Source organism: Panulirus ornatus, chromosome 58, assembly GCF_036320965.1.
Source record: "Panulirus ornatus isolate Po-2019 chromosome 58, ASM3632096v1, whole genome shotgun sequence".
Lineage (NCBI taxonomy): Eukaryota > Metazoa > Arthropoda > Malacostraca > Decapoda > Palinuridae > Panulirus > Panulirus ornatus.
Genome location: NC_092281.1, coordinates 12,843,690 through 12,863,758, shown reverse-complemented (window position 1 = coordinate 12,863,758; position 20,069 = coordinate 12,843,690). Strand labels below are relative to the sequence as shown.

The window sequence follows — 20,069 nt, the reverse complement described above, 5'->3', positions numbered from 1 at the left end:
CAAGGTTAAGTTTTCTGGTCTTGTATTAACTTGATAAAGTGGGAGACGGCAAACAAGTATAAAGGAAAGGATTTTATTATTACAATTACCACAGTAAGTAGTGTATTATATTCATGCCTCTGTTAAGGAGATGGGTATGTCGTGAAATGTATATGAATGATATTCTCATTTTTCACATTGATGCTTAATTTCAGAATATTTTCCTCACAAATCAGTTATGATACCCCCTAACCATATGATTAAAGTTATAATTATAGTTCAGAAATTAGATGTAGGCTTCACACAAAGAAAGCAGTGTGTAGTAACACTTAGGCTTCACAAAAGAAACATAACTCGATGCCTTTTTTGAACATTGTTATTGTTATTGTGGTGAAGCAATAACATAAATAATAATGGGTATTGCAAAAGTAGTTTGTGAAGGATTATGTATTTACTTCTTAAGTTATGAACTTCTGTATTCATAAAGATTATTTGTAGACTAGCTCGTAATTCATCACCAAGTAACAGAACAGTTACTTTGGATATACTCTACATTTATATTTTTTTAAACTGGAAAATAATTTTATTGTTTTAATGCTAATAGCTTAGTCCTACATACAGTTCATCATGTTAAATTAAAACTGATTTATCTGGAAATATATCTGATAACATATCCTGTTATACAGTACTTAAGGTCAGATTAATGATATATCAGGAGATAAATCTGATATCACATTTAGATAATTAGTGTGCATATGTTATTAATTAATTAATTTCCTTTTGATGCTTGTTTTGATAAGGTAGACTCATGTAGTTCAAAGTCCTGCCCGTAATGCTGTGCCTATTTCAGACTGTGCTTTTATCTTCACATACAGAATTTCCTTGAGTTAACATTAACCAAAAAATCTAAGGTTCCCAAGATATACTTTGTAGTTGTTTATGATTATGGTGTTTATGGGAATAAGGTCATACTGATGAGTGCCATGCGATGATGAATGTATTGTGATGAATTGTTATTAGTTTATTGTGGTGATGAATGCATTGTGATGTGCTGTAATAAGTAGATTTAGGTGATGAGTGTCTTGTTTTCTGATGTGATGTGAATGTTTGATGGGAGTGACTATATAGGGGAACTGTTCCTGTGGTGCTTTTTGGCAATATGATGTGTATAGTTTTTTTATTTTTTGTGTGTGTGTGACCATGATTGTATTTTGATGTTTGTCATTTTAGATGAGATATTTTGGCATTGTCACTCTACATAGGGATGACCACAGAAATGCAATCACTGAACACTTCCATGAAAACAGTTACCCTGTAGACCTTGATAACCCAGTCACATTGTACCCCTCTGCTGATTTTGCCACCCGTAATGTCATTGACCCTGTCTTAGTTGCTAATGCTAAAAACTTTAAATTCTCCCCGGGCAGCTTTAAAGCCCATCCTATTATCAACCTAATCATTATAAAAGAATTAGCAAAAAACCAAAACATAAGAAAGATTATCTAACACACATCTTGTTACCCGGGCCAACCTCCTCCACACAACCCCTCTTAACTACATCCCACCTCCATTTAACAGTCAAGTGTCAGTCAGGCCAGTGCATTGTCTACAATGGCAGAGGCAAGAGATTGTTGTTGTGGTCATGTTGGGATTTGAAAACTTTATGAATTATTGCCACCTGATGAGGCAAATTGTCTCCGTGAAACATGTGCCGTATGTAGATTAATTACGTGTTGAATAAGATTATACAAACTTGTACTGAATTGTGATTTCACTGTCATATATGATTATTATTATTGTTATACTTAATTGCTGTTTTCCACGTCAGCACGGTAGCACCAGGAAACAGACGAAGAATGGCCCAGCCACTCATATACACATACATGTACATAAACGCTTGAGCCAGGTACCCAATTTATTGGCCATCCCCTAGGGGAGGATGAACAGGTGGGATGACTGTGGACTGCTTCAACTAGGATTCATACCTATTTGCTTGACCCTAGGTGGCTTGATAATACATTATGGTTCACATCACTAACCACTACACCACGAAGGTCCATCACCATGTTGTACTTATTCCAATACCAGCATGTCTGCTGCATGCCTTGATTAAGGCCCTTGAATTTTCAACCTTTGATGCAATATATTCTCGAGATTTGTGTCAGATCCCACAATTTTTCTCTTTTTTACCCACTTCTTTTTTGAATCTACAGATTATATAGCTTTCTTTGTCAGTACAAACTTCTATCAAGATATGTTAACATCCTCTTAAATTCAAGTTGTCTTCATAGGAAACTCTGGTGTATAACATGAGTTTATGTTGAGTGTGAAAGTTTACATTTTAGTGTAAAATTCATATTGTTTCCTGATATTTTTTTCAATCTTCAGCACACCTCAGAGGAAAGCTAGCACTGGAGCAACTGGCAGCTTTGGCTCCATGTCCCTTGAGTCGCTGCTCAAGTGTATTCAGGAGCTTGATATGGATGACACTCAGCGCAAACGTATGGAGATATTCCTCGTCCAGAAACAAAAGGTCAGCAGCATTAGATGATGAGAAATGTATACTTTGCAAAGTGTAAGACACTCTTGAAGATGTGTTCTTATCCTGCATAAGGAATATCTTGGATCAGGATAAATGAACAGATGTATGATTTAAAAGATTGTTATGAATGGTTGTAAAGTAGGTTTTTGAAGCACTCAGAATAACATAGTTCAAGTTTTGTAGCATGGCATTTAGGTTATTGGAAAAGAGGTGGTGCATTCTCCTGGTACATGGCCCAGACTATTTCTTGTGGGAGATGGCCTGGGCAATTTTCCATGTACATGGCCCAGACCATTTTCCTGGTTCATTGCCCAGACCATTGTCCTAGTCTTTGATGGAAGTTTTATTGCTTTTACAGTTATTTTCAGCTTTTAAGCAGTTTGAGTTCATTTAATAACAGATAAAAGTTGAGAGATATCTAGATGTTTATATTCTTTTGATGATCATTTGATGTAACTAATTTTAAGGTGGGAAGTTTTGGGTTGCAGCACCCAGTGATAGTCATGAAAAAACTCTTGACTGAAACATTATGAAGTGAATTTGGACAAAAGTATGCATTCTTCAACATCCTATTCAAACAATTCAACTGGTCGACTATAAAATACACCTCACCTACCTGGTCTTCCACCCTCTCAAAAGCAAATATAACAAAATCACAAAAAACACAAGTTAGTGCACTTAGAGGAGTTACTGGCTGTCTAGCAACTGCAGACACTCACCAGCCTACATAATGAAACTAAGATCCTTCTAATACAATCTTACCTCAACTGTGTTTTTATATTTACTTGCCAATTGTGGTACCATACCATCCAAACTCCAGGAGCTTATTTGAGTAGCAGTATCTGTTATGTAATGACTACGATGGGCTTCTGTCAGGATGTGGGTCTAAATTCATTTTGGTAGTGGTTGTGAGAGATGAATAGATTCTTTTTTTACTGTGCCATCAGTATAAGTAAAGATTCTTTAAATACTCTCCCTATTTGTCAGGGTTTTAGAATCAGAGGAAAAGATTACTGGAACTGTACCATATATGTTGAAAAACAAAATATACTCATCAGGATCATATTTTTATGGGTACTTTTGATAACAGAATATTGAAAGAGTATTTAAAATGAATTTCCTTTTGTCATTTTGAAAGACATGATGCATAAAAAATGTAGATATTCTCTTTATTATTATTCTCTTGACATTTGAATAAGTTTTCCTTTCCACTCCTCTAAATTCATGGATTTAAGTTGTTTTTAAGAACTCATTTAATCGTACAGTTTCAAGGATATTTATATCACATCGATTAAGATCTCTTCAGAAGTGTATTTTGTCCACTACTTTCACACTAATGATTTGTCAAAGTTTTGTAGATGTTTCAGCACTACACAGGTAAACGAGGAAGTGTTTACATGGAAGCTGCTGAAAGATATCCCCCATTGTCATAGCAGATTATTTAGGAAGGAGACTTCATGCCTGAACAAATTTTTGATATTGATAAAACAGTGCTTTACTGGAAACTCATACCTGAAAGGGCATATGTGACTAGGAAACAAAAATTTGAAGCTGAGTTTAAAGCAACTGTAACTTCTGGGTGGCAGTGCAGCAGGTGACTTAAAATTGAAGACATAGCTGATTTACCACTCTACAGAATCCCAGGGAATTGAAGGGTTAAGGGTTCAAAGTCACACCCATCCATGACATGGTGGTCAGATAGAAGAGTTTTGGTAAATCACTCCGTCTTCAGTGAATGATATGTAATGCTCTTTTGCCCATTTGTCAAGCAATATTTTGATAAAAAAGGGCTTCCTCATAAGCAAATATAACATTGCTTATATTGGATAATGTCCCTGGTCATCCAGTCAATGTTAAGGAATTATCACAGAATGTTAAGGTCATTATTTTTGCTGCCCAGCACAACCTTACAGCTTTAGGCAATGGTCCAACAGGTCATATCTATCCTCAAAACTTACTGAATGTAGCAATGTTTCATAAATAAATCCAAGCTTTGTCCTAGACAAGGATAACAAAGTCACTGTAAGGGGCTTTTGGAAGAATTACAGCAAAATGGATGGCACTGAAATATCAAGGACTCTTGGGAGGAAGTATCACCAGTAATGATGAAAAGTTGTTTGACATAAGTTTGTCTATGAATTTTGTAGGTTTCAGCTAGGTGTGCAAGAGGTTCAGCACGGCATTTTGGGACTTAATCATAGTGTGGGCTTTGATTAACTTGAGGAGGAAGAGTTTTTTTTCCCTAGATTTGCTAGATTTGCAAACAGAGCGTTTATTAAATGATGATTCATTGTTGCAAAATGAACATTGAGCTGAAGATGAGACAAAGGCTGAAGATAATCTTGAAGCTGAACCTGCATAAACTTTAACAACAAAATGACTGTCAGAAGCATTCCAGTTTTTGATGAAATATTAGGTTATGCAGAAATTGATTCTTACGTAGACCAAATCCCTGAAGTTTCTAAGTATGTAAAGGTTGCAGTGGAATGTTACAAAGAAATGCACTGTCAGAAAAAGAAGGCAGATGTTCAGCAGACACTAGATGTCTTCTTCAGTAGGAAAGATGACCAATAGAAAAAGGATGGCCATTTGTCATGAAGAAAAGGAAAATGACCAAGATGAAGGTAAGAGTAACAAAGATGATCAAGAGAAGGAGAAATATGTCCTAGATGAGCTCTTGCCTATGCATATACTGTACAGGTTGTGAAATGCACATCTTTCTGCATAACTCTATATCACCCAGCGCAGGTTTGATAGGCTAGCTGTGCAATGATTTCATGTAGTTTTCATGTACATTTTCCACTTTAAAACCTCATTTAGTTTCTGTAGTTTTCATCTGATAGTAAATGGAGCCATTTTATTAGAATACAAAATTTCTTAATTACAACCTAATATAATATTAAAATATTGTCAGTTGTCTTTCGTCACTCTCTCAAACACAGTCCCAGGAGTTCTCAACAGATGGCATTTGTAATACCAAAACAGTCAACATGGCATCTGTCCTGATCTTTGGTTGAAGTGTTGGGGTATCATATGATTAGGTTTTATTATATTTACTGTACCAAATTTATAAAACCACTCTTTTATATACATATGAATGTGGCAGACATTACCAAGAAGAACAACAGGTAGGTAACAGCACTTGTGGCCAAACTTAAACAGAATGTACCCAGTTACTCTTACCCTAGGTATGCCTACCAGAAGGATAACTACAGTTATTAAATGCTACAAACAGCAACCCTAAACATTTTCAATGTTTAACTGGTTAAGTAAAATATCTTGAATGTTATTTTTGCATATGATACCTCTATGCACTTCTTTCCTGCATTTACTCTTCCCTTTTTTTTTTTCTTTTTTTTTTTTGTGTGTGTGTGTATTATCTGAGTGGGCAGTTCTTTACCTTCTCTTTCTCTCTTATTATCACATACTCCTGTGGGCAAAACAGGTGGAATCCTGTCTTTCTTGTAAGATATGTTTTGTTGTTTCCAACAAATATAAGGGGGTCTTTTCCTTGAATGATCCTTAAATTCCAGCTCTTTACCATTAAATATTAACATCTGATTGCATGGCTTTCAGTCTTGTAATATCATCCCCAAGCACTCTTTCTTTCTCTGTCGTGCTGGCAGGGATGCTCTGTCCTTTTGTCTCATTATGGTCTCCAATTTTTTTGTCTTCTGCCTGTATTTTTTGCTTCTCTCCCTTTCTTCCTTTGACTTCCCACATTTGATTATTACCCAGCTGAATTCCACCTTAAGTTTTTTAACTTTCCCTAGTACTTCCCAGCTGAATGACAATAATTGAGACAAACCATAATGTCCTCTTACAACTTGAATATATCCACTAGTTTCACCTGTCTTTTATCACGGAAATTGCCTTTGGCAATTCAGTAGCCTCTAGTAATTTTTAAATGAGCAATTCTCCTATCCTCTTCCTCCATATCTGGTGCATGATCTTCTTTCAAGCCAAAAATAATCAGTTATTTTGTTGTATTGATCTCTTACTTTACTAATCTTTCTAATTTTTGTGCCACTCACTTTTCAGTTAGATCCTTCACTATTGAATTGTTAACTTCTCTCTGTCTCTCAAGAATCTCACTCTTAGCAAACAAGCTGGCTCTGTATCATCTAGGCCATAGACTTCCTTGATCACTCTATCTCTAACATTACTTGTGTGTGTGTATATGTAATCACCTGTTTGTACTGTACAGGAAGGAAGTTTATCACTTGAGGGACCTGTCTCTTGAACATTCTCGAAAATCAAACATTTTGAATTTATGCATGGTATTTGTGCTAACCTTGTCCACAGTGATTTTGTTCCATTCATCCACCACTGTTATGCTATAAAAGTACTTTTTTACATCTGTTTTAACAAGTTTTGTAGTTAATTTCATGTTATATCATTTGGCTGCTCTATCCCTATGTCTGAAGAACTGTTCATTGTCCCTCTCATCTATCTGTTTTTAAAAGTTAAAGTTTGTAATCAGGTCACCTCTCACTCTTCTAAAGGTGGTCAAATTTAAAGCCTATATCTCTACTCTGTAACTTATATCTTTTGATTTTGGTATCATCTTTGTTGCCCACCTGTAGACCTTCTCTGTTAACTCTTTGTGCTTCTTTAGGTGTGATGACCAGTTTTAAGTGATGACCAACTGTAAGGAGCTTATTCTAGTTTTAACCCTATGTAAGAATGAAACACTTGATAAATATTTCCTTATTCAGATGATTGAAAGCTATTCTGGTATTTGCTAGTAGACTGTTTGTCTCTAACTATTCTCCTTGTGTGGGACTCTGGCAACAGTGTTGGGATGATGTCACCTTCGAACCCATAGAATTTTGAAGCTTATTTCCTCCTAGATAGTAATCATACCAAGGCCTGCTTTTACAGTGTCCCATCCCCTTTACTTTACAAATGCTTGGGTTGAACTCTATCAACCATGTATCAGATGAACTTTTGAGTGTGTTTAGGTCCCATTGTAAGCTTATGCAATCCTTCCCACTTTTCACTTTCCTCATGACTTTTACATCACTTGCAAACATATTCAAGTAAGCTTACATACCTTCAGGCAAGTCATTTACCTAGATCAAAGAGAGTAAAGGTCCCAGAATAGAACCTTGTGGCACTCTGTTGGTTACCTAGACCCATTTGGAGAATGCTCCACTGACATTTGTCCTCTGTTTCCTTCCATTAAGATAATCTTTTGTCCAGTGAATGATTTTTTTCATATTTTTTATTCATCCATCCATGTAGCAGTGTGTCAAATGCTCTCTCGCAGTCCAGATATGTGTGTGTGTGTGACATGTCATTAAAAGGCATTCTTTTTAGTTGCTGGTGGCGTGAAGCGGCAAAGCGTATCTCATGGGAAAGCGACCTCTAGCAGAGGTGTGATTTGCTGACATAAAGTTAATGAAGTACATGAGACTTACTGTAAGTCAGTTGAAATGTGCTTCGAATTTTATGAAGCAAATCACCTCTGCTAGAAGGGAGCTTTCACATGCCCACCTCTCCCACCCTATGCTCTGTAGCGTATTGTGGCTTACATATTTCTAGCAGTGCAAAATGTTCAGTTACTTTCATGTGGTTGGTCGTACTCTTTAAAGTCTGGTGGCGTGAAGCGGCAAAGCGTATCTCATGTGAAAGCTCCCTTCCAGCAGAGGTGATTTGCTTCATAAAATTCGAAGCACATTTCAACTGACCTACGGTATGTCTCACGTACTTCATGAATTATCATTTATGAAGTCACCCTTAAGGACACCAGACATTTTAAAAAGCACTGGTTGATTATTGATTGCAAAATTGTGCACTTCCTCATCATAGTGTAGGCTTTATTAATTTCAGATTGGAGAACTGAATGCTGATGACTTTGAAAAACTTGGTGAGCTGGGAGCAGGTAATGGAGGCGTCGTAAATAAGGAGAGACATAAACCATCAGGACTCATCATGGCACGCAAGGTGAGTAAAAGTAGTCCAAAGCTTAATGGTTGAGATATCTTGCCTGATGAATTAAGCTGGTGTAGATAATTGAGTTTTTGTAACATTTAGCAAATACTGAATATTTCTGAGTCTCTGATTGTGAACTTGGCTTCAGAAGTTGATACTATTGTGTAAATGATGACAGACAGACAACTTTATCAAAGTTTGGGCACTGATTTTGATGTCAGATTTATTGACCAAAGGCAGGGCTGCCCAGAGGGGAGGATGATTAGGACAGGTTGCCTTGGCTTCATCCCTCCCTGGAAGATCCAGATGCCATTAAAGAGTGAGAGCATATATATACAGCAGAACTACTACCTTCATGGGGAGGGTCATCTCAAACATCTGCTGTGGGTCTCCTATTGACTCTCAGTGGCACTGACAAGTCATGCCTTAATTCTGTTTAGTGCATAAATTTGGCAAAGTCTGTGCCTGATTGTTTACTTAGAAATTTGGTTATGTGGAAATTGAAATAAAGAAACCATGGTGAATATAGGCACTGATAAAACTGATTTTTTTTAATAAAACTAGGACATAGGTTTGAAATTTTAAAAAGTAAAGTAAAATATTGGATTGGCAGAGTAATATCATACTTTTGTACAAGCTTTAAGAGTTTGTGTGCCAGTTTTGTCCAAGAAAAATGAACCTCAGATCTCACATTTTTATTAAAGGATTGAGTGACAATTTTTTTCCAGCTTATACATTTAGAGGTGAAGCCAGCTGTGAGAAACCAGATAATCCGTGAATTAAAAGTACTTCACGAATGCAACTCTCCTTTCATTGTTGGATTTTATGGAGCCTTCTACAGGTGAGTTCTCCATGTTCTTTGATTTCATAGAAACTGAAAACCACTTTATGTGTCACCTGCAAAGCATGGAAAACACTTAGGGTTTCCTTTATGTGTTTTCTTTTTTCCGTCTATCCATCATCCATCTTTGGGAATCAGATTTTAACATCAAACTTTAGTTATAGCAAGAAATGTTAAGTTGAATATGAAACTTTATATACTCTCTCCCAGCATCTAGATACTAAATTGGAGTAAGGCCCATAACTCTAGGTTTGATTTTGGAGGCATCTCATCAAAAGGATTAATCTGGGATTTATCTTGGCTCATACTTTGAAGAAAATTCTACCTCTGACCATGGAACATAATAAGGATGTTTTTTTATGTAACTGCAGTGCAGATGACACAAATATTCCATGGAACACCCCTCTAGTTAATTGGATTTTGTAGAACCCTTCAAAAGGAAGCTTTCATTCATTTATGTTTGTACTCTTCCACTATATCTCCCCATGGCACAGATGATCTTCCTCTAGCAATATCACCTTCAATTGTCCTATCATACACTCCTTGTAAACTCCCTATCTTCCATTATGATAGCATGCCCAAGCTACCTCAAAGTATTACGTTTCACTTACCTATCACTCCTTAATTCTCTCCCTTTGCATTTCCTGCAATATCACAACACTCATACACCCCTTCATTTCTTTCTTCACTCCATCCAGTCATACCACATGCTCCTCAAATAATTCCTTTCCACAGCCTGGATTCTTGACTTCTGTGACTCATTCCATTTCCGTGTTTTGGCTGCAAAGGGCAGGGTCAGGAGAACTGTGCTGTCCCTGAATCCTTTCATCATTTCCATACTTACACTTTCACCCTTTGTTATTCTGTTAAGGGACTCATTGACTCTTCTACTTTATACTGCTCTCTCTCATATTTCTTCTTCCATATCACTAAACTCATCCAAGATAGATCCTAAATATTTAAATTCTCTTACTTGTAGGCTTTTTCTACCCATATCTGTAAAGCAGTTTAGTACACTTTCTTTTCTTACTCTGTAGGGATTTGCGAAATCTATGCTTTCACTCTGTTTCCTTTCAAACACCATTACTTTACTCACATTTACCTTTAATTGCTTATGCTTACACCCGTCATAAGATGTACGATTTTCTGCAACTCCACCTTCATATATATATATATATCCCTGGGGATAGGGGAGAAAGAATACTTCCCACGTATTCCCTGCATGTCGTAGAAGGCGACTAAAAGGGAAGGGAGCGGGGGGCTGGAAATCTTCCCCTCTCATTTTTTTATTTTAATTTTCCAAAAGAAGGAACAGAGAAGGGGGCCAGGTGAGGGTATTCCCTCAAAGGCCCAGTCCTCTGTTCTTAACGCTACCTCGCTATCGCGGGAAATGGCGAATAGTATGAAAAAAAAAAATATATATATATATTATCCCTGGAGATAGGGGATTAAGAATACTTCCCACGTATTCCCTGCGTGTCGTAGAAGGCGATTAAAAGGGGAGGGAGCGGGGGGCTGGAAATCCTCCCCTCTCGTTTTTTTTTTTTTTTTTTCTAATTTTCCAAAAGAAGGAACAGAGGGGGCCAGGTGAGGATATTCCAAAAAAGGCCCAGTCCTCTGTTCCTAACACTACCTCGCTAACGCGGGAAATGGCGAATAGTTTAAAAGAAAGAAAGATATATATATATATATATATATATATATATATATATATATATATATATATATCATTTCCCTAACCCTCTCACCTCGACGCATATATACATACATATATATTCCTATGAGTCCATGGGGAAATGAAACACAGTAATTTCCTAAGTGCACTTTTGTGTAATAATCACATCATCAGGGGAGATACAAGAAAGAAATATAAGTCAGTTGATGTACAATAAAGAGACGCAGCTAGGAAGTCATTTGATAAACAAGCTTTCCAACTGGTTTTGTGTATCAACTGACTTATATTTTTTTCTTGTATTTCCCCTGATGATGTGATTATTACACGAAAGTGCACTTGGGAACTTATCGTGTTTCATTTCCCTGTGGACTCATAGGAATGTACTTGATCATGCGCAAAATTGTGATCTTTTCCGCATGACAGCTAGAGACTGAGTGTGAATGAATGTGGCCTTTATAATCTTTTCCTAGTGCTACCTCACGTGTGCGCAGTGGGAGAGGATGTTGTTTCATGTGTGACAGGGTAGCAGCAGGAATGGATGAAGGTAGCATGTATGACAGCGACAAAGTATTATAAGTAAAAATAGATATATATATTATATATATTTATTTATTTATTTTGCTTTATCGCTGTCTCCCACTTCTCCTTGTTCCCTCCACCTCTGACACATATATCGTCTTTGTCAATCTTTCTTTATTTATAGTGAAAGGTGGGATGAAGAGGTAAAGTTGTTTGTGATATAGAAATGAGAGTCGTTTGGATAATACTTGCAAGCAAGGAATTCAAATTACTGGGAGATGTGTAAAAGAAAGAGGCTGGAGGTCAAGAGAAAGGTGCAAGGGTTGAAAAAGAGGGCAAATGAGAGCTGGGGTGAGAGAGTATCATTAAGCTTCAGGGAGAATAAAAAGATGTTTTGGAAGGAGGTAAATAATGTGCATAAGACAAGAGAACAAATGGGAACATCAGTGAAGGGGCAAGTGGGGAAGTAATAACAGATAGTGATGGAGTGAGTATTTTGAAGGTTTCTGGAATGTGTTTGATGATAGAGCTGTATGATGATAGGAAATGTTCAAGAGATGGAGTCCCTCCCTGTACAGTAGAAATGGTTAATTACACGTCTACTTTTTTGGGGGGATCTTCAATTTGGTTTAGTCTTACCCTGATAACAGATATGTGTGATATACTATGCTAGATAATACTTTAGAATTGAACTTGCATTGTTGATAATAAAAAGAATATTTCTTTACAGTGAGGGTGAAATTTCAATTTGTATGGAATACATGGATGGTGGGTCCCTTGATCTGTGTTTGAAGAAAGCCATCCGCATTCCTGAGCCAATTTTAGGAAAAATATGTGCGACGGTAAGTTACATGTTGTTCATTCATTCAATTGTAGCATTTGGAAGAATTTCTGTAGGAAAATCCATACCACTTTTCTGTGAATGTGTAAGATGGTATGCAAGAGGGAAATTTATGGATAGATGGTAGTCCTACTTTGAAGCTGTTGCTACATAGTATAATCCAAAATAGTTTCAGTAGCCAATAAGTTAGTTTAAAATACTTATATTTAGAATTTTTTAAAGGAGGATGTTGAATGATTTTTTGTTAAAGTGGAATACAAGCTTGGATATCACCTTTTTCAGTGATAAATAAATCAGAGTGTAATACATTGTGTGCCTCAGAATATTTTTGTGACTAATATATGGTCTGCAGAGAGGTTATCCTTGTGAACTTGTGACATGGAAAGAAAGCCAGCAGAACAAATACTCACCCTGTTTTAAGAACTGCCTGCCTTAGGGTCAGCTAGTGTGAAACATTGTGTTTGAACAAAACAAGCAGTTAGCCCTCATCTAGGATGCTGTGCCTTTTAATTTTTTATACAGTAGTTAACATGGCTCATGTAAAAACATGCGCCAATCATGGCCTTCTTAGATGAAAGGAAAATGAGGAGTGAGAGCAAAGGTGTGTAGAAGAAATTAGAATGAGCCCTCTTGTGTTTGTAGACTTGATTCTTAAGAGTGGGAAGTCATAGGAAAGGGAACAATAAAAGTAGGAAACTTTGCTGTTCATTGCAAGAAGAGAACTGCCAAGAAGGGAACTGTGGAAGGCAGCAGCCAATTGCATGCCATGAGTCCAGACTTTACTGGCTGGGATACATGCTGAAAGCGTATGGGAGCAGTCACCAGAATGTTGTCTTTAGAGCAGCGACAGCACAACAGTACTACAGTGGTCAGAAGTGGATAGTTGAAGAAACAAGATAGAAGGAGAGATAACACATTTAAAGGATTTTAAGTTTACTCTGGCTGAGAGTAATGCGGAAGAAAAGGTACCTCAAGTATGTGAGCTCTACACCATGCTTGGGCAGACAAGGTCCCTGTAGATATGAACATTTGCTGGAGAAAAACATGATTATGACACCTTTACAACACCCTGGGCTTTTGGGGAAAAAGTTTGTTATTGATCATGTGAGATTTTCAGAAAATGATGTAGGATATATACACTTTCCACAGTGCTCAGAAAGCTTACCACAGACACTAAGCAGAACCAGGAAAAAAAGTGCAATGATATGAACGTTGCATTTTGGACATTATGGGTCTTGTGATATGTTGAATCAATGTTTGTAATGTTAAAGAGATGGATGATGACAAGACAGCATAGAATGTATGTGCCTGGGAAGTGTAGCTTCAGATGGGTTAATTTCTCGTGGAGTGGAGTTTAGTATTGGATTAGGAGGGCATTTGTTTAGGGCTTGTCAAGGTTTATAGCTTGTATATGATTTTCTGGGGAGGTTGTGTTCATTAGATAAGGGGGATCTTTGAGTATATTTGCAGGAGTGTGAAGCAGGGTTAAGCCAGTCATTAGATTGTGGAGTATTAACTTTATTCGTTGAGTCTTTGTTTTCATGTATGTTCAGCGAGTATAGGAAGACAGGTCAGCAAGAAAAGGGTGTTTGTAGCTTGCACTTCTAAGTAAAGCTTTTTTTTGAGGGAGATCAAACAGAAGGAGAATGGACTGTGGGAGGAATGGTAGAGGTTCAAAATTGCATGATATATTAAAAGAGGATGGTGTATTTTTAGATATTAGTATGGAAAGGATGGATAAAAGAAAGATGACCAAAATTGAGTATTTGTGCGAAAATATTTGGAGTACTTGTAGAGCTTTTATATGGATGGGGTAGAAAAATGGAGATTGTGGATTACATATGCAGGAAGGTAATAAGCATGGAGGAATGTGAAGTGTTTCATAACCATAGAATGTATAGGAGTATATTCACTTGCTTCTGTGCTGTGAATATTAGAAACTGCTAAATTAAAGCTCCAAATATAGAAAAAGTGACTAATGTTATTGATGCAAAATATTATCACTTCAGGTACTGAAAGGTTTAGCATATCTCCGTGAGAAGCACCAAATTATTCACCGAGATGTAAAACCCTCCAATATTCTGGTCAACTCTCGAGGAGAAATCAAGATCTGTGATTTTGGAGTGTCTGGCCAGCTTATTGATAGTATGGCTAATACATTTGTGGGCACAAGAAGTTACATGTCAGTAAGTGCTGAGGAAGGATTCTTAAGTAAAAACATTAATAGGTCTGTCATTAAGTAGTAACTTGTCATAAAGTAATCAAGCAAGCTCATCATTTTAGCTTAATTTGATCCTCCTGCCTTATGTAAGGTAGCCCATGCAAAGAAAAGATAAAATAGAAAGAAGCAACCTGAAAACATTTCGGTTTCTGCACAATTATTATTTGTATTCATTCAAACTCACCCTGCTTTCACCAGTACATTCTTCCATTGTGTAGATCATCTAAAGACTGATCTTAAAAATTTTCTTCCCTGGACATATTCTTCCTTTGGTCATTCTCTTACAAAATCTTTATTCATCAGATGGGAAAAGCATCTAAGAAGCTCCGCTTCCCATTTGTATTCAGGAATATTGGTCTCGTCCTGTCAGACATTATGACTATTCTAGATTATGTACATCATAAGTATTTCAGTTGGATGTATATATGTGTGTCTTTAATATGCTTTATTTGTTTTCATCTTTCTGTATCACAGGCTTTATATGAGTAGTTAACTGCATGACATCCTGTGTCTTATGAAGGTATTCCATTCCGGATCTTTTCCAAATGTTTTTGCTCTAATGCATCTTTTTCGCCCAATCACATATACACGTCCACTTGATACTGGATATTTTTGTTTGATTGCTTTGTTACTGTTTTATATATAATATTTTATTTATACTTAATGTCCGTCTCCCGGGTCAGTGAGGTATCACAAGGAAACAGACGAGGAATGGCCCAACCCACCCACATACACATGTATATACATAAATGCCCATACACACACATATACATTTCAATGTATACATATATTTATTTATTTATTTTGGTTTGTCGCTGTCTCCCGCATTTGCGAGGTATACATACTTATACATATATAGACATATACATATATACACATGTACATATTCATATGTGCTGCCTTCATCCATTCCTGTTGCCACCCCACCACACATGAAATAGTACACACACACACACACACACACACACACCTCCAGTGAAGTAGAGCCAGGAAAAGACAAAAAGGGCCACATTCGTTCACACCCCTCCAGTGAGGTAGAGCCAAGAAAAGACAAAAAAGGCCACATTCGTTCACACTCAGTCTCCAGCTGTCATGTGTAATGCACCAAAACCACAGCACCCCTTCCACATCCTGGCCCCACAGACCTTTCCATGGTTTACCCCAGATGCTTCATATGCCCTGGTTCAATCCATTGACAGCATGTTGACCTCGGTATACCACATCGTTCCAATTCACTCTATTCCTTGCACACCTTTCACCCTCCTGTATGTTCAGGCCCCAATCGCTCAAAATCTTTTTCACTCCATCCTTCCACCTCCAATTTGGTCTCCTGTTTCTCATTGTTCCCACCACCTCTGACTCACATATCCTTTTTGTCAATCTTTTATCTCATTTTCTCCATGTGTCCAAACCATTTCAACACACCCTCTCCTGCTCTCTGAACCACACTTTTTATTACCACACATCCCTCTTACCCTTTCATTACTTACTTGATCAAACCACCTCACACCACATATTGTCCTCAAACATTATGTATACATATTTACACATATTTATACATAAATGCCCTCATACACATGTATACATATCAACATATACACATACATAGACACAAACATACATAATAGCTTGCCTTCATCCATTCCTGTCGCTACCCCGCTTCACAGGGAACAGCATCACTACTCCTTGCTTCAGTGAGGTAGCACCAGGAAAAGACAAAAAAGGCCACATTCGTTCACACTCATTCTCTAGCTGTCATGTTTAATGCACCAAAACCACAACTCCCTATCCACATCCATGCCCCACAGACCTCTCCATGGTTTACCCCAGACATTTTTTTTTTTTTCTAATTTGGATTCCACCTTCTCTTGTCCCCACCACTTCTGACACATACATCAATGGAGTAGAGGGAACATACGTACCTGCTGTGCATAGAAGACAGGATCTATTCTTAAAATGAAGCTGAGGTGCTGAAACTGTGAGATAAAAAGAGCTTGTTTTAGAAAATAGCTCATGAGAAACTCATGCAGCAAGTTATGTAAAATTGCCAAGGGGAAGAGTTATACAACAAAGTCAACATCAGTATGAAGCATATATTGCTGAAAATACCAAAAGAAACCCTAAGGAGTTTTATAGTTATGTTTGAAGCAAGATAGTCATTACCCAGTCTGTAGGTCCATTGATTACAGAAAATGGTGGCATGGTTCAAGACAGCAAAGCTATGGCAAGATTCTTAAGTAGTTTTCCCATCAGTATTTATGACTGAAGACACAACCCATGTCCTGAATCCAGTTTCAGTGATAAGAGAGAAGAACATCCTTCAACAAATTGATATTAAAGCTGATGACATTATCATCAATAAATAGAATGAAAATTGATGGCATAGCATGCCCTGATTAATTTTATCTGACACTGAAAAGGATGAAAAATGAGATAGTTTAGCCCTTGATTGCCCTTTTCAGTAAGTCTATTGCTTCAGGAAAAGTTCCAGATGAAGGAAAGTTAGCCAGTGTAACACTGATATTCAGAAAAGGTAATATATTACTGCCTGGAAATTTTTATCCAGTTATCTTAATGTTTATAGTTGGAAAACAGGGAAACTATCATTTGAGATAGAATTGCAAGCCATTTAGAGTACCTATACGTAACAAACAATTCTCAACATGGTTTACAACAAATCACTCATTTCTCACAAATTTGCTTGATCCCTTTTATGATGTAATAAATATGTATGATGAGATTGAAGCAGTTGATGACATCAATCCTGGTTGTAAAAAAAGCATTTGATAAGGTTCCGCATCAAAGGTTACTAGCAAAAGGGGTATTGATAGGGTATTACTTTGGTGGATGGGAAATTGGTTGACTGCCTGTAAACAAAGAGTTATGATTAGTAGTCAGGACTCAGAATGTTTAGACATAACAAGTGGAGTGCTACAAGGATCAGTCTTGGGACCAGTTCTCTTTCTCATATATATTAATGATATTGATAATAGGGAACTCAGTCGACATAAGAACTTAAATGTCTGAAGCTTCAGATTGACACAGACAAACTGATGGACTGGGCTTATAGATGGCTGATGAATTTTGATATTGATAAGTGTAAAGTTGAACATATTGATAGAAATATGGAAATGGCAAGTTTCAGAGTGAATTTTGTTGAACTGCAAAGGGTAATTGAGGAAAGAGACTTGGCCATGAGAATCTTTAGTAACCTAAACCAAATATGCACTGTACAGAAGCAGTGAAAAGAGCTAACATAATTTTTGTATTCATAGGTAGGGCCTTCAATCTTCAGTCCAAGGAAATCATCCTTACTTCATAATTTATTGATTTGTCCCCATCTTTAATATTGTGTTCATTGGTGGTTTACCTACCTAAAAAAAAATATAGATAGAATGGAGAGAGAGTACATTGTCAAACTGAGAATATGATTCTCTGGCTGAGAAGCAAATCTTATGAGAACATATTAAACAACTTGAATCTATTTAGCTTAAAGAAGAGAAGGCTAAGAGATGATCTAATTACCTGCCATGGTCTAGTAAGGCTTCATTCCTACTGTCTGCTGTGATCTTGCAAGATTTGTCTCCTACGGTCTACCATGGCCTAGCAAGGCTTGCATCTAACTTTCTGCCATTATCCAGCAAGCCTTATCGAATACATGTATTCAGAATTAGGCTAAGAGGTGATCTAATACATGTGTTCAAAATTATCAAAGATTCTGATAATCTTGATATGTCACATTACTTAAGATTTGATTCTTCAGATTTAACTCTTAGTAATGGATACAAACTCTTGGGGCAATCCTTTTACCTCAGATGAGGCCAGGTACTTTTTTCTTCAAAATGATTGTTAACATGCAGAACGATTTACCAATTAGAGTGGTTGAAAGCATAACTATAAGAATGTTTAGAAATAGACTTGATAAATATATCAGTTTCAAGTTCATGACTCACAATATTTGCACCTTCTTAAATCATGTTAACAATATGCAGATAATTATCTGTGAATTATCTGTTTACTTTCTAACTTTTACCACACTAATCTGTTAATTTCTGATATCTTCCACTATCATAGATAACCTTGAAAGGACCCAGTGATGTGTTGCTCTTTGATTTCCTTTGTATATATATCTTTTATGAGCTTTTCAATCATTCTTCACATGTCCAAACTTTTTCAGCATACCCTCCTTAGCTATCTCAACCACACTTCTGATTACCTTACCTCTCACGTATTTATCACTTAGTCCATCACACTACCTCACACCACATTTTGTCCTCTGACATTTGGTTTCAGAGAAATGAGTTTGTCACAAATCTTATAAACTTGTTTGACAGGAAGAGCTTAGTCTTAAACCAAGGGGATGGATAATTAGACGGCCAGAAAGCCTGTGACACCATACCTCATTTGAGGCTGATTAAGAAGCTAGAGCTAAAGACAGGAATAAGGGGCACTCATTTGCTAGATGGAGAATTACTTAAGTGAAGAGAACAGAGTTTGCAGGGAAGAGGCACATTCTCAAAATGGGGTTATAAGTGGAGAGCCACAGGATCAGTCTTGGTCCCTATAATATTCTTGGTGTTTGAGTGACTTGCCTGAAAGACTAGATTTTTACCAAAACCTCTCAGTGGATGATACCAAGGTTTTGAGAGAAATGAAAAATGAAAACAACTTTATCTGCTGACAAGGGGAACTAGACAAACTCCAAAGTTGATTTGATAAATAGTTAATGACATTCACTCCAAATAAGAGCTAAGTAGTAAGGATGGGACCCAGCAAAAGAAGTCTCCAAAGTGGATATTCTTTAGCAGGAAATGAGCTTCAGGAGTCAACACGCAGAAGTGATCTCTGAGTGGATATTGTACATAACCTATCACCAGAACTACAGTCAGAAGAATTGTGAAAGAAGTAAATTGTCTATGGCAAATATTAGAATTGGATAAAGTACATAGACAAGGAAAAGAATCTCAAGGTTATGATTGATAGGGGTCTTGAGAAGAGCAGCCAAGATGGCAACTGAATTAAGACAGCTGAGCTACGGTGAAAGGTTGATGGCTATGCAGCTGTGTACTTCGGAGGAAAGAAGAGTGAGGGGTGATTTGATAATAGCCTTTAAGTTCATAAATCATTAGGATGACATTAACAGTAAACATCTTGTGGTACAGTGCCAGGCTTATAAGAGGCCATGATCAGATGAGAAGAAGCTTGTTCAAGAGTGATGTAGGGAAATGCTGGTTTGCTGTAAGTAGTGGATGGTTAGAATGGTCTAAGTAAGGTGGTGCGTGCCAACAGCTTACAGAGATTTAAGTCTTCTTTAAAGTCTTCTTTTTAATTTAAAAAGTACAAGAGACACTTGTATGATCACTTGTGCTTACAATCACTTGTTTTTTTTTGCATATACTCAAGTAATTGACTATCTCAAGTAACTGTCAACAAAGGCTTTTGGCCAAAATATCCTTCATGCATTATACATCTTACATATCAGTCAGCCTCAGTTTTTCAGAGGCCCAGCAACCA

At 37.0% G+C, this 20,069-nt stretch overlaps 1 protein-coding gene across 4 annotated transcripts in view; it reads left to right on the top strand.

The window, feature by feature from the left end:
* The window catches only part of Dsor1 (mitogen-activated protein kinase kinase 1), a 78,464-nt gene that overhangs the window by 14,368 nt on the left and 44,027 nt on the right, over positions 1 to 20,069 (top strand). For all 4 annotated transcript variants that reach the window (XM_071695296.1, XM_071695295.1, XM_071695293.1 and 1 more), the window contains exons 2-6: positions 2,368 to 2,512; positions 8,357 to 8,470; positions 9,187 to 9,299; positions 12,224 to 12,335; positions 14,344 to 14,520. In XM_071695296.1, coding sequence (XP_071551397.1) covers positions 2,417 to 2,512; positions 8,357 to 8,470; positions 9,187 to 9,299; positions 12,224 to 12,335; positions 14,344 to 14,520 — 612 coding nt within the window. In that variant the 5' untranslated portion in view covers positions 2,368 to 2,416. The remainder of the gene's footprint in view (positions 1 to 2,367; positions 2,513 to 8,356; positions 8,471 to 9,186; positions 9,300 to 12,223; positions 12,336 to 14,343; positions 14,521 to 20,069) is intronic.